Genomic DNA, 14,531 nt, shown 5'->3' on the forward strand with positions numbered 1-14,531 from the left:
GTCAAACTTATTTTGAACAAAATGGAAGTAAACGCAAAATAAAGCAATTTCAAAACAGTTTTCTATACTGTTTTAATTCATCTCTTACTCTCTTAGATTCTTAACTATTAATTTTTTATTTGAGCTTAGAGTAATAGTCTACATTATTACGTGGTTCTTTGTTTAATGGAAACTAGTGTGCTCAGAAAAAATCATTTTAAGAAAGACATATACATGCACAATGCATGCAAACAGGTAACAGGAAATAGTAAGTATCCCTTCCATTATATTTTTCAATATTTCCTCAATCAACAAAATGGAAGGGTAACACGGTTTCAGCGCCACCCACACGAAAAGGAGCCCAAAACTCAAAGTAATCTCGCTTACCGTGCCAGACGGCCGCGTGTCCATCCCACAGCGTTGCCACCGTCTTCCTGGCACCGTCCCATAAATTATGAGAGTAAGCTTCTTTTAATACATTCTTCCTCTTATAAATGTGTAAGAAAATAATAGTAAGGTAGAGAAGAAAGATAGTAAAGTAAGGAAGTATTAAAAGTATGAGTGGTGTAAAAACCCACAAGAGATAGTTTGCAAAATTCCAGTAGTCTTCCAGTTGCTCCACACCAAACCATTCTTCAAGTACGTGGATCAGACAAGTCATGGAGGGCATGGAATCCTGTCCTGTCCCACAGGTTTGATTTTTGTCTATCATTTTTCTTTAGGTGAAAATGACAAATTCAGTCTCTTTCTTTGACATCATGGCAGGTCTTTAATTTAGCCACTAAAAGGGAAAAAATAATCCAAAGTTATTCTCTTCACAGCTGAAATGTTAAACGTTTTAGCCTACATGAATACTGTGTAGTCATTTCTTAATACCAAAAATGAGTAGATTGTTAACAAGTTAACTTTGTTGCAGATTTAAATGTGAAAATGGGTTTCATTTGTGAAGAGTGTTGGGTTTAGCTTCTGAAATAACTCACAAGCTACAATTACAAGAGGAAAATAAAGCTGCTGAATGAAATTTCAGATTGATCTTAATAATTTGACTTATATCTTAATGGATCATACTGAACGTTTGTATCTTAAACTAGGTTATGTTGAGATAACTATTCTTCATAGAAGAAAACATCAATATCTGATTCAATAAAAGTAACCTAATTCTTAGGAAATGATGACATACATTTTTAGATATTACCTTTTACAAGCAAGTTTATAGAAAAGCTCTCTGTTCCTCTGACATTATACAATAATACAAATTTGTCAGTGTCATTTTTATCTTATAGTCACTAAAATTTCTCTTGTATCTTAAATGATTGAAAGAATACAGCATGGGGCTTCCCTGGTGGTGCAGTGGTTGAGAGTCCGCCTGCCGATGCAGGGGACAAGGGTTCGTGCCCCGGTCCGGGAAGATCCCACATGCCGCGGAGCGGCTGGGCCCTGAGCCATGGCCGCTGAGCCTGCGCATCCGGAGCCTGTGCTCCGCAACGGGAGAGGCCACAACTGTGAGAGGCCCGCGTACCGCAAAAAAAAAAAAAAAATACAGCATGCAATTATTCTATGTCATTCTCTAAACCATTCACTTAACTTACCAGAAATTAGATAAATATCTTGTCCCAAGCTTCAATGTCTGTATTCTGAAAAACACAGTATATAAAAGGAAGAAAAATGATTTAAAAAAAGATAATCATTAATACCCAGAGATAGAATTTCCATAAAATAAATGGCAAGACACATTCACCAATGTGTGACAGTTATGCTTACAGCCCTATACTAGTGTATCACAATTAAAAATTACACTCACACTACCAGTGCTTTTAGTGAGGACACCTCTATACGCTGTTTTAGTTCCACACTACAAAGCCCCACCTGAGACACTTTTTAAATTCACAGCTCTAGAAACTTCGCTTCTTCAGAGAAAAAGTATGAAGTTAAGATGTGTAACAGACTCTGTCTCTTTTTAGTCATTGCCAGATAACGAGCTGATGGTCAGACATGATATTCGATGGTGCAGTTACATCAGCCTCATGATCATGTCCTCCTACAGAAGATTTCCTTCTTCCATCACTATTTTCTCTGCTTCTGATTCTACCCTTAGAGATATTTTATCATTATTCCATACCATATAAACTTAATGAAAATCATCTCAAGTCCTCTGAGGATGAGGCAGGAAATGAAAAAATGAAAGAAAGGGATGGAGGGAGGAGAGACAGATGTACAAGAGCAATTACATGTTGTCTTGAAGCCAAGATTATCTTGCTGATAACTAGCATGTTAGCAGGGCACAGAATTGACTTGTTCTTCCAGCGTTAGAGGATTTAGTCCAGTTTCCTTGTAACCAATAGCATTTATCTGTGAGAAACCTGGGCCTGTTACGGTAACAGAAGGTGGACACAGCACACATTAAGCCCACAACCTGTGTTTTATTTACATCACATTTTAATCAATCCATCTAAAGAGGCAAACTGCTAAAATTTACCAGTGTTTGATCATTTAGCGTGCAACAGAGCAAAACTTACTACTTTTTAAAATGAGAGCTTTCCTCACTAGGATGGCTATATTCAAAAAAAAAAAAAAAGGAAAATAACAAGTGTTGTTGATAATATGGAGAAATTAGAACCTTCATACATTGCTGGTGGGAATATAAAATGGTGCAGTCACCATGGAAATCAGTCCTCAAAAAGCTAAACATAGAGTTACCATTTGACCCAGTAATTCTAGTCCTAGGTATACACCCAAGAGAACTGAAAACATATATTCACACAGATATCTGCATACAAGTGTTGACAGCAGCATTATTCATAATAGCCAAGAAATGGACAACCTAAATGCCCATCCACGGATGGATAAAAATATGCTATACCCAGAAAACAGAATATTATTCAGGCACAAAAAGAAATGAAGTACTAGTTCATACTACAATATGCGTGAACCCTGAAAACATTATACTAAGTAAAAAAAAGTCAGATACTGAAGGCCACACCTTGTATGATTCCATTTACATGAAATACCCAGCACAGGCTAATCCACACAGACAGAAAGGTTAGTGGCTGCCAGAGGCTGGGGCAGGGGGCAATGAGAAGTGACTCCCAATGGAAACAGAGGTGCCTTTTGGGGATAATGAAAATGTTCCGGAATTGGATGGTAGTGATGGTTGTACGACCTTGTGAATATACTAAAAACCACTGAGTTGCACATTTTTAAATTTTTAAATGGTGAATATTACGATGATATTACATATCAACAGAAAGAGCTTTCAAATAGTAATACATTAAAATTTATGATAGCCTCTCAAATATGTTAAAAGAAGCTCTTCCCAGGCCTGAAAACCAATCATTTTGGTGATCTGACCCTTACTGCTTCATACAATTGCCCCAATAATCTAGTCTCAGGACTTCCCTGGCGGTCCAGTGGTTAAGACTTCGCCTTCTAAAGCAGGGGGTGCAGGTTCAATCCCTGGTCAGGGAGCTAAGATCCCACATGCCTGGCAGCCAAAACACCAAAACATAAAACAGAAGCAATATTGTTACAAATTCAATAAAGACTTTAAAAATGGTCCACGTCAAAAAAATCTTTAAAAAAAAATCTAGTTTCATTTCCAATTTTTAATAGGATTGTAAAATCTTGTGGTTTTAAAACCTTCTTTAGTACCTCGCCCCACCCAAATTGGTAAAAGAACTACACCTCTTGTCCATAGTTATGTTCTGATTTATTACACACACTTAACACACACAGTAGAGGGGAGAGGGACAGTGCAAAGGCAGACACCCAGGGACAGAGGCTATGCGGACCCCTCACAAGATCCTGCCGTCTGCTAACAGCGTCCAAGTGCTGCACGCAAGGACCTCCTCCAAAAATGATCAACCCAGATTTTGATTTAAAACCTTCCAGAACAGAAAACTCAAAAGATGCCCTTTCCACCATCAGAACCGTTCATCGAAATGGCTAAAAAGACCTTCCTTACACTTACTTCCCTGGAATTTTCCCCATAGACCTAGTTCTGTACCATTGAAACTCTTCCATTAGACAACCTCTTAAGTTTTAGGACAGCTATCACAAAGCTACAAAATCCTCTTTTCTAGTCAGAATCCTTATTAGTCCTTTCATCCACTCCTGGGACCTGGTTCCGTAACCTTTCACCACTCGGGTCACGCCCTGTGACTGACTCTGCTTATCCAATATGGAGCGGAGCAGGTAGAGTAACCCACCTGCGCCCGGGTTTGCTAAGATCTATAAAACTGGGATAACAGTAGGACTTAGATATACTACATTAGATGATGGAGACGCCATGGAGACAACATCCCGCAGGCAAGGGGGTAAGGAGAAGGCTGCTACGTTATACAGCGTGGTCTGGGAAGGCTTCTCTAAAAGGATGTTTGAGCAAAGACCTGAGGACGTGAGGAAGCAAACCGTGCGGGCATTTGGAAGAGAATTCCAGCTGAAAGAACGGTGAGTACAAAGGATGTGCACTTGGAGGGGTCAGCAAAGCAGTCGGGTTGAGGAAGAGGGACGGGGCGGGGCGGGGGTGGGGCAGTCAGAAGTGGGGAGCACTGTAGAACTCTGTGGGCCAGCTTTCATCTAAGTGAGATGGAAAAGGCACCAGAAGGGTGGGTTCTAAATGACTGCTGTGTTGAGACTACATTGCACAGGGAGCAAACAGGAAGTTATTGCAGTCACTGAGATGAGTGATGAACAGGTGTGCCAGCGTGTGGGCTGTAAGACATGATCAGCTTCTGGATGTATTTTGAGGATAAAGCCAACAGGATATGCTGGTGAATGCATGTAGAACGTGAGCGAGGGAAGTCCGATATGGCCTCACGGTGTCCAGGCAACATGGGTTTGTATCCTGGGAGGCTCTGCCACTTACTGTGTGACCCAGACAAGTTACATAACATCAGTTTCTCCATCTACAAAATGAGAATAACACCAGTACCTTCCTAATGAGACTGTCGTGAAAAAAGCTCAGAAGAGTGCCTTCCACCATAAAGGCACTAAACAAGTGTTACTCTCATCATCATCATCATCGTTAGCCTGCTTGTGAGAGGATGGACTTGCCAGAGAACAGGTTTAGACACCCCAGGAACTCCTGGCCATCAGGAATTCAGGTCTGAACACGTTAAGATTCTACTGGACATCCACGTGGAGATGGTCAGAAGGCAGCTGGACACAAGCAGAGTTTAGCAGGAAGGTCAGGGCTAAAGAAGTATACCCGAGATTCGGTGACATATAGACCAGCATTGAAAACCGTACAACTAAAGAAGGTCCCTTTAGGGAGTGAATATAAAATAAAAAAGTTTCCAAGACTGAGCCTTGGGGCATTCAACATTTTAGAAGCTGGGAAGCCAATGAGGAACCAGCATTCTCCTTCCAGGCGTGGCATCTTGGATGTCAAGGTAAGAAAGTGTTTCAGGAAAGGAGTCCTCAGCTGTTTCATGTGACACTTGGAGGTCTAGTAAGATAAAGATCATTGATCCTTGGATTTTACAACACAGAGGCACTGACAAGCCCTGATAAGACCGGTTTTGATAGAGTGGGGATAAAAGTCAGGTGGAGAAAGTTCAAGAAAGAATGGGAGGGAATGAATTGGAAATAGCAAATACGGACAACTCTTCAGAGAATTACTGTTGCAAAAAGGAACAGAAAAACAGGTGGGTATCCAGAAAGGAATGTGGATCAAGTTTGTTGTCTTACGATGAACAAAAATACAGCAGCTTTTAACACCAGTGATGATGTATCAATGAGAGAACGAGAAATGGAAGATGCAAGGGAGATTACTGTTGAGGCCTAGGCCAGAGGGGATAGAATACAGTGTATAAAAAAGAAGATGCCCCAACAAGACTTACATCACTCGGTTTTTAATTCATTTACTCAATAAATATTTATCAAACAAGTATGTAGTTTGTGCTCGGCACTATTCTAAACACGGGGGATATGTCACTAAATAGATGGTTATGAGAAAACATATGTAAAAGCAGTTAGAATACTATGCCTAGCACACACTAGCCACCTAACCAATGCTGGCTAACTAAATACAGATGGATGTAAACTCTTTTCATCCAAATTTTGGACAAAAATGTGGACCAAGACAGTGTCCTAAAATCTGTCACTAGAGAACTATCAAACGAATTTAAATAACAAGCTTTTGAATTGATAAAATACTTACTTATGATAAAATGGGAAAATGGCCTTAGAACTCAATGAATACAACCTCTTAATTTTGTGGAAAAGTTAAAAATAGAAAGCCAAGTTGACTTACCCAGTTACTAAATTAATTCAGTGAAAAACCAGGAGCCAGAATTAAAACCCAGTCCTCCTACTTCCTACTCTGATTTTCATTATACTTCAAGTCTCTCTCTCTCTCTCTCTCTCTAACAGAAAGGCTGAAAATACTAAGATTGCAATTTCTATCTTCCCTCTACTTCTGCCTGGCTCTTCTTCCCCTCCAATTTACCATAGGCTGTATGTGACTCTCTACCACTGTATTTTAATCCAATAAAAACTATAATTCTTAAAAGATGTTTTGGGGGAGATATAATATTTTAGTTACCAAAATTCTAGGTTATTTCCTAACCCCTCCCCCCCAAAAAATCTCCAGTGAAACAGTCCTATGCATCACATATTTTCCCATCTGGAATTCACGTAACTTGTAAGAAAAAGTTGACAAGCTGAAATATCAGCATGTTGATATTGATGGCAAGGAACATTTACAATAACTAACTTTATAGATGTTTAAAATCAGAATATTTCAAAAACTAATAAAACAGGATTTTTTTGTTTTGTTTTCTACAAAAACTTAAGGAAATAAATCTATTCCTTTTTTTTTTTTAACCATTACTGGTACTTTTAGCACCATGTATGGCAGCAGATTCATTTCTTACTTTTAGTATGTGAGCCACATTGAGGATGTGCTGAAAATGCCAATTACAAGAAATACTCACTGAAATCCAAATTAATTTTCCATTTTCCTTTGTGCAGATTTAATAATGGTTCAACAGGGCTTTTGTACTCCGTTTTAGTGAGTACACTCTACTTCAAACCATCAATGAAAATGAAGTTTAATATTTCAGTTATGATATCTGGCAAACTCAACCATTTTATCTCTAAAGCAATATCTTTTGGATTTCAAGCTTCGAACTCTAGGTTCTGAGATGAATTACCTTTCAAGGTGGTTTTTTATGTTGTTGTTGTTTTTTTTTTCAATCCTAGAATGTCCTTCGACTCCTAGCTAGAATCTTCCACTCTGTTTCATAATTATTGTTCCACCCTTATTTTCTTAACTATCCTCATCCCCAAATGTTAGCACAACCATACTGGTGTAACTGTGCAGCAGTCTTATCTTTCTGAGTCACTAACATGAGTAAGGCAGCAGCAAGGATGCGGGAATAAACATTTCATTTGAACATGAACCTTCTACTTCCACTCACCAGTAAATGCGGCCAAAATATTAGGGGCCATTCTAAACGTCTGGATTTTATCTTAGCTCTTACATATTCTAAAGGAATGCCAAACCAACTCCAGCATCCATCGCACAAGCAAAGTCCTAAGTGCCCCGACAACCTTCAAGTTTGAACGTGCTTCAAGAGGAAACTGCCTGGGCGATCTCAACCAATGCCACGCACCAAACACTGATTGCTGTTTTCAAATCCAGCAGCGCTGCTCCCGTTTTCGACATCCTGGTTTGTGCTCATGTATCCTTCGTATATCATCAGCAGCTGGAGGGCTGAGCCCTGTTTCACAGGCTGCAGACTCCGGAAACCGAAACAGTGCCAGGCGCCTCCAGAGTATGGACCTACCCGGACTATGACCAGCACAGGTGAGAGGTTGGATACCCACTTCGGTCCTTCCAGCAGTCCGAGGAAGCAGGTCCTACGAATCATCCCTATTTACAGATGCTCACAGCGAGGCCCAGGAGGGTTCCGTGGCCCGCCCGGGTCACACAGGTGGTATAAAGGGGCATCGACCAGGACCCCCGCCGGGACTGAAGGGTGTGGACGCGACCCCCTCCCCACGACCACCTTCGGCTTCACACAGTGGGCTCCATTCGCCTCCCTATCAGAGCGGCCCCGGGAAGCCCAGGGATCTGCAGGGACGGGGGAAGGCACCTGGCCCCGACCCAAGTGGAGGCCGCACCCGCCGAACTGCAGTGTTTGGGGCTCGAGGGGAGATGCGGGCCGAGGTGAATGGGCTCGCTGTGACCCAGGCAGGGCCTTCCCTCCCGGCCACTCTGGGGAGCCGAAGCCCGAGTCCTGCGGGAGGCCGGGGACTCCGCGCGGCCGCGGCGCCCCGGCCCCCGAGGCTGGCAGGGCGCCGAGGAGCGCGGGGAGGCCCAGGCGGGGACGACGCACCTCGGGCAGCAAGCAGAGGGGGCTCGGCTCGCCCTCACCCTGCAGCAGCGGCGGGAGCTCCTCGGTGGCTCACTCGGGGAAGCAGAGGCACTCGAACAGCCGTTCTCCCCGAGAGACCCGGAAGGAAAAAGCCAAGCGCCGGCTGCAGCCCGAGCAGCGTTGAATGTGACACCGCCCGTCGCCCCGTCCCTTCCTGTGTCCCCACCCCCGGAATCACTTCCGTCTGCGGCTTCTCTCGTGCTCCGGGGTGGAGTGCTCGTGGGTCCGTCCCTCCTCTGCAGCCGGGCGCGCCTCCAGTCCTGCCCTCGGTCCCCAGCAGCCGAACAGCGGCCGGGAGGCCTTCCCGCGCAATCTGCCGCGTGGCCGCCTCCTCTGAGGCGCTACGATGTACTGCGAGAAGTGGAGCTCCGTGGCGGAGATGTGTCTCTTCCTTGAAGACCTGCGGGAGGACTCCTGCATCCTCTGCCTCTGCTCCAGGGCGTTTGTGGAGTAAGTCGCACGCGGGCCTCTCGGTTTCCTGACCTGTAGGGGTTGGGGTGGCGATTGATCCCCGGGATCGGGGCCAGAGTGTCCGACCGTCGGGTACAGTGGTGCCTGAGAGAAAGGAAGAACCGTCCTCGGGCTTTACGGCGTGCTCGCCCACGGCCCTGAAGTGATGGAGTAAGTCTGCTCTGCGGGCTGTTAGGAGAGAATGTGGTGGCCCGTGTTTGTCATTTTACACTCGTCAACTGAGGGGACGGTCACAAGCTGCGGGGAAGTGAAATGAAAGCGATCTGGGATGTGATAGCACAGGGCGGAGGTTTGAAGATGAGTAACGTTTCTAGTTAACATCTTTTTTTAAACCTTAAGGTTTATTAAAGCACAAATGCACATAAATAGAACTTCTCATTACCCGGGAGAAAAGATTTAACTATAATCACATCAGTTTTTGAGCCGTGCTTATTTTTGGAAAATACTTGTTTCGGCCACAAATTGCGCTGCGTGGCAGACAGTTAGTGGGTAGGAAAGCACTGACTCAAGAATTGGATTTTAGGGATTTCTTAAAAAATATATATACATATATTAGGTGTGTGAGTTCCGCCACTTAATCCTTTTTTTTTTTTAATCTCTGAAACGGGTATATCTACCCTAATCCTCTCACTGGCTTATTGTTAGATCCAACTTGTGGAACTGAATTTTATGTGGTACTTTTAACATAGTTTATTTAGAATTATAGAATTAAGACAGAATTTAAGTTGGAAGGAATTCTTACTATTCGCCATGTGTTTTTGTGGAGTAATCGGCAAATTAATCCGGAAAAAAAATTAAGCGCTGTATTAAATTTAATGAAAAAATATTGTCGTCTGGGGACTTCCCTGGCCGTCCAGGAGTTAGGACTCTGCGCTTCCACTGCAGGGGGTTCGATCCCCGGTCAGGGAACTAAGATCTCGCAAGACACGGGGCTCAGCCAAAAAACAAAGCAACATACTGTCGTCTCTGTATTCATGCAGGCGTGTGTTCATTCAGCGAATTTTCTTTGTGCTCCGTCATGGTAGGTACTGGTTAGCACTGGGGTATCTGGCACAGCCCATCCCTACATCCTTAGTTTACTTTCTAGCAAAGGTGATCAATATTAAGACAGCCAGGTACGTAATTATTTGGTTAATTATAGTTGTAAGTACAAGATGGGAGAGAAGTGCCAGGTGCTCTTATAGCAAAAACCCAACCTTTTGCCATGGATCACAGAGATTTCTTAGAGAAAGTAGCATTTGAAAAGTGGCCCAAAAGGTGAGTGGAAATAAACCGGGATATGTTTGAGTGGGCGGAAGCATTCCCATCCAAGCAGAACTCTGTAAAAAGCCTCAAGGGAGCAAAAGAAAGCCTGTGAAAGGGAAACAAAATGACTGGGAAAGAAAAATAGAAGATAGGGTTGGTGAGATACGCAGGGTCTAGACATGCAGGACTTTGTAGAGGACAAGTTCAGATTTGCATCTCTGAAGATGCCTCTAGTAGCAGTGATGTGCGGGCCTAGAACGAATCTTGTGTACATACCAGCCAAGGCACATCCTTAGTTCTTAGCCTGCAGCCCATTTGAGTCTTGGTGCCGTCTTCATGAAGTCTCCTTCCCAAAAAGGAAAACGGGAGGGAATATAAGTTATAAAAAGTTGAGAAACAAGTACCTTACCTGTAGAAAACCATATGCAACTGGATTTCAATTAAAGCTGCTTTATTTAAAACACAATCGGGAGTTCCCTGACAGTCCAGTGGAACTCAGACTCAGCACTTTCACTGCCGGCGCTGGGTTCAATCCCTGGTCGGGGAACTAAGATCGCGCAGCCAAAAACAACAACAAAAATAATTCAATTACCATATAAATCACCAGTTACGTTGCATTTAGTCTTTTTGAGCTAAAATGTGCATTCTTTTCATCACAGATAATTTCATACCTTTCTTAAAACTTGGAAGCTCTACTTCACTTTTTTAAACTACCTTCTAAGTTCAAAATAGATAAAGAGAAAAGAATGGCTTGGTCTTTTCCTTTAGATCAGTTACTGCTCAAAGTATAACCCTTTAGAACAAAAAGATCTTGGAGATACAGTCGTAGAATTGTCACCAGTAGTCACTGAAAAGTCCTTGGGAGTGGGAGACATGCTGGAAGCTCAGAGACTCGTGAGTATAACCCTGATTTTCTAGGTAGGGAAAAAGTCTGTTTCCAAACTCTAAGAACAATACATTTGATTGTTGGCCAACTTCAAATAGATTATTAAACTGAAAGTTCAGTACCATGTAGCAGAAAACAGAAAGTGAGCTTTAGCATAGGTGCCAAATAACTGCTGAGTAATTAAGAGATTATTTTCATACCTCCCCTCAAAGGCAGGAAATAGAACATAATATTGTAACTAATTTTTATTTTCTGAGGACATTATATTAACATACTGCCTTATGAGTTCAATAATTGGAGTAATAATTCTGTCTCATCTACACACTTAATTTTCTATACACTGTCTATATGAAGTGGACATATAATTACAGTGTTATAGGGCTGTTAAAAATAACCATTACAGGGCTTCCCTGGTGGCGCAGTGGTTGGGAGTCCGCCTGCCGATGCAGGGGACACAGGTTCGTGCCCCGGTCCGGGAAGATCCCACATGCCGTGGAGCGGCTGGGCCCATGAGCCATGGCCGCTGAGCCTGCGCGTCCGGAGCCTATGCTCCGCAACAGGAGAGGCCACAACAGTGAGAGGCCCGCGTACCGCAAAAAAGAAAAAAATAAATAATAACCATTACAGGACTTCCCTGGGGGCGCAGTGGTTGAGAGTCCGCCTGCCAATGCAGGGGACACGGGTTCGAGCCCTGGTCCGGGAAGATCCCACATGCCGCGGAGCAGCTAAGCCCGTGTGCCACAACTACTGAGCCTGCGCTCTAGAGCCCGTGAGCCACAACTCATGAAGCCCGCGCGCGTAGAGCCCGTGCTCCGCAACAAGAGAAGCCACCGCAATGAGAAGCCCACGCACTGCAACGAAGAGTAGCCCGGTTCCTGTCTGAGCCAGCTACCTCGGAGGTTCCCAAAGAGCAGTTCAGTGTGTCCGTCACTCCTACGTTTGTCAGTTAGCGTTCTCTGTGGAGCACTTTCCCTTCTCTCCCCGTTGTTTGTTCACTCCCCTATTTCTATTAACATGGACTCTGGACTGTTAATTTATTAATGGATATATTGTTACTATCATCATTTATTTTGGTGTTCCTTTCGTCTCAGATGGCTGGTGGGAGCCCCTTGAACTGACTCCTGAATCCTTTCGATGGGTCCCTGGCATTCTTTGAGCCCTTCCTAACCTTCCGGCACAATAATATAATTTTACAGCCTGCGCTCCAGCATGGACGTGCCATTTCTCCAAGGTGCCCTAGTCCCTTTGAGTGGAGAGCAGTGTCTAGAAACTAAGACTTGGGTCATCGTTGTGCTCATTGCTGCTGGGTGTTCAGTGCTTCTCCACCCTGGGCAGACACAGCTAGGCAGGCTACAAGCGCATTTCACGTACATATACAAAGGTGTGTGTTGGAGAATCTTGGCTGTCGTTATCCTCAGTGCATTTACTTATTTGCTCGGTGTAACCAATCTTGCAACCATATTGACCCTCTTCTCCATCTGACACCTTCATGCCCATACACTTGGGCACTAGCGGGCACACCGTCGATGCCCTTCTGTGGCTGCCCCCACGCCCCAGGCTTCAAGTTGCTGGGGGTCCGTGGGCATGCTGCCAGAGCACATCTGCACTTCATCCCCTCCCCCGTTCACTGTCCTGCTAAGTCACCACCTATGTTACGTTTTATAAAGTGTCAAAAGATAAATAAATGGGGGATATGAGATATATCAAGTACACAAGAATTTTGTTTTGTTGAATTTGTTGTTGCTCCCATTAGAAGAGTGGTAGTAGCTATTACTTGCAGATGGCCTTGTTATGGCAGTTATGGTGGAGTTTATTACAGCTTAATTTACCGGTAGGAAGATAATAGCAAAATTCCCCCCCTTCCCTTTATTTTAAGTGTTCTGTTAGGTTTATTTTGCTTATGAAATTCTTATCTTAGTAAAGAAAAAATTTAGAAGTAGATACGTAAAGAAAAGTTCAACTATTCACTTTTTAAAACTCTGAGACTGAATTGTTTTATTTCGATTTATGTTTCGGTTTAATAAAATAAGAACTTAATTTTATGTTAGTCCCCAAAACAACCTTAGCTCAGACCATGAATATCTTATCTACTAGGCAGTGGATAATTTGGCCTATTTGCAAATGGACTAGGGTCTGCGTGTCTAAAGGTGTAAGATAAATCTTTTCACGTTTATGCTCACTTTCTACAGCAAATTGAGAGAATATTTCACTGTTTGTATATCACAAGGAGGATCAGATTCTTTCCCCAGTATCCAGAGCTGCCACTTAATTTTAATAAATTAGTAGTTATCATTATTGCGTGCTTTGCATGTGATATATACCCAATGCTTTATGTGTGCAGTCAGTCCTTATTAGAACCCTGTGAGGTATGTATCATTACCTCTATATTACAGATAAGAAGAATGTATTAGCAGATAGCTTTTCTGTTTTTTAACCTTTTTATTAATCTATGCTGCCTTAAGCTTGTTTTTTCACTAAGTTTATAGTTTAATTTTTTTCAATATTGACTGTTTAATTTGCTTCACAGAGATCGGAAATTGTGCAATTTGGGATTAAAAGGCTACTACGTTAAAGACGATGGCAACAGTTCAGGTAATACAGTATGAAGCTACATAGCCCTTTTTTTGCTAAAACTAACCATGGTACTGTACAGAGGAGAGGCGGGAGCAAAGCAAGGAAATCACTTGCCTGGCCGTAGTTTGTGCAGCTGCCTTACTTGGGAGAGCTTTCTGGGCTGCTCGTGTGTGGCGGTTAAGCCCCGTCTCCTCAGGTCGGAGTTCCCTGGCCCTGGCTTAGGTTTTGGCTTGTTCGGGGAGGCCACCGAGGTATCAGAGCCACCCCGCGCTAACGGCCTCCTCGCTTAAATACTTCAACAGTTTTATATGTAAACCATTCAGGATAAACTCCAAGTGAACAGCCACAGCCTTTTGGCTGAAGTAAAGAGGCCACAATCTGGATTAACTTTCCCAAATAACCTACGCTTTGAGCCTCACCTAGTTACCTGAAAACCATCTTGGTCTCTGTCAGACTTCCCTCTCCGGGCCCCATTTGTCCTTTCCACGCAGATCTTTCATGTTTCTCCGGACACGGGGAAAACTGCGGCCCAAGGTGTAGGCTAAAATCAGCACAAGTACCGTGTCACGTTACCCTCGAAGACCCCCGCCTCTCACAATGGTGGAGCAAATCTCTACGTCTTCACTTACACACTGGATGAAACGTTTGGTTGCATTTCAGTGTTACATTGTACAAATAAGATTTCTCTAGACCCTGGGGCCCCACCTAACATAGGAACACATGCACACCACGAGAGGGGCACCAAGGTGAGCCGATTCATATTCCCTGCTCTGCTCTCTGCTGAGCTTTCCCAAGTTCATTCAGTGGAATCGCCTTCATTATTTAGATAGGTGTCTTTTTCCCCTCTTTCTTTTAATAGAATTTGTGCACTTAAGATCTCTTTTTCTCAGTCTCCATCTTTGCAGTGGGAAGATTCCCTGTTCTGTTGCCTAAGATCATGTAGCTGGAGTGCAGCTCAGCCCTAGTTGAGTATGCTAATATATAAAGTGTTCGTC

General features: G+C 43.3%; 2 protein-coding genes across 10 annotated transcripts in view; one reads left to right on the forward strand and one right to left on the reverse strand.

Moving 5' to 3' along the window:
• TMEM68 (transmembrane protein 68) overlaps positions 1–8,459 on the reverse strand; it is a 34,445-nt gene extending 25,986 nt beyond the window's left edge. For 2 of the 9 annotated variants that reach the window (XM_033437642.2, XM_004275008.4), the window contains exons 1-3: positions 8,322–8,459; positions 1,569–1,613; positions 367–760 (exon numbers count right to left, since the gene is read on the reverse strand). In XM_033437642.2, the coding sequence (XP_033293533.1) occupies positions 367–691 (325 nt within the window). In that variant the 5' untranslated portion in view covers positions 692–760; positions 1,569–1,613; positions 8,322–8,459. Of the gene's footprint in view, positions 1–366; positions 761–1,568; positions 1,614–2,207; positions 7,571–7,595; positions 7,730–7,769; positions 7,843–8,321 lie in introns of those variants that run through there. The other 7 variants (XM_049700626.1, XM_049700625.1, XM_049700623.1 and 4 more) reach the window with 6 other exon arrangements.
• A 208-nt stretch (positions 8,460–8,667) lies between these two features.
• Positions 8,668–14,531, forward strand: part of TGS1 (trimethylguanosine synthase 1) — a 37,344-nt gene continuing 31,480 nt past the window's right edge. The window contains exons 1-2 of the mRNA XM_004275007.4: positions 8,668–8,810; positions 13,490–13,554. Of these exons, the coding sequence (XP_004275055.2) occupies positions 8,707–8,810; positions 13,490–13,554 (169 nt within the window). The 5' untranslated portion in view covers positions 8,668–8,706. The remainder of the gene's footprint in view (positions 8,811–13,489; positions 13,555–14,531) is intronic.

Source organism: Orcinus orca, chromosome 17 (assembly GCF_937001465.1).
Source record: "Orcinus orca chromosome 17, mOrcOrc1.1, whole genome shotgun sequence".
Lineage (NCBI taxonomy): Eukaryota > Metazoa > Chordata > Mammalia > Artiodactyla > Delphinidae > Orcinus > Orcinus orca.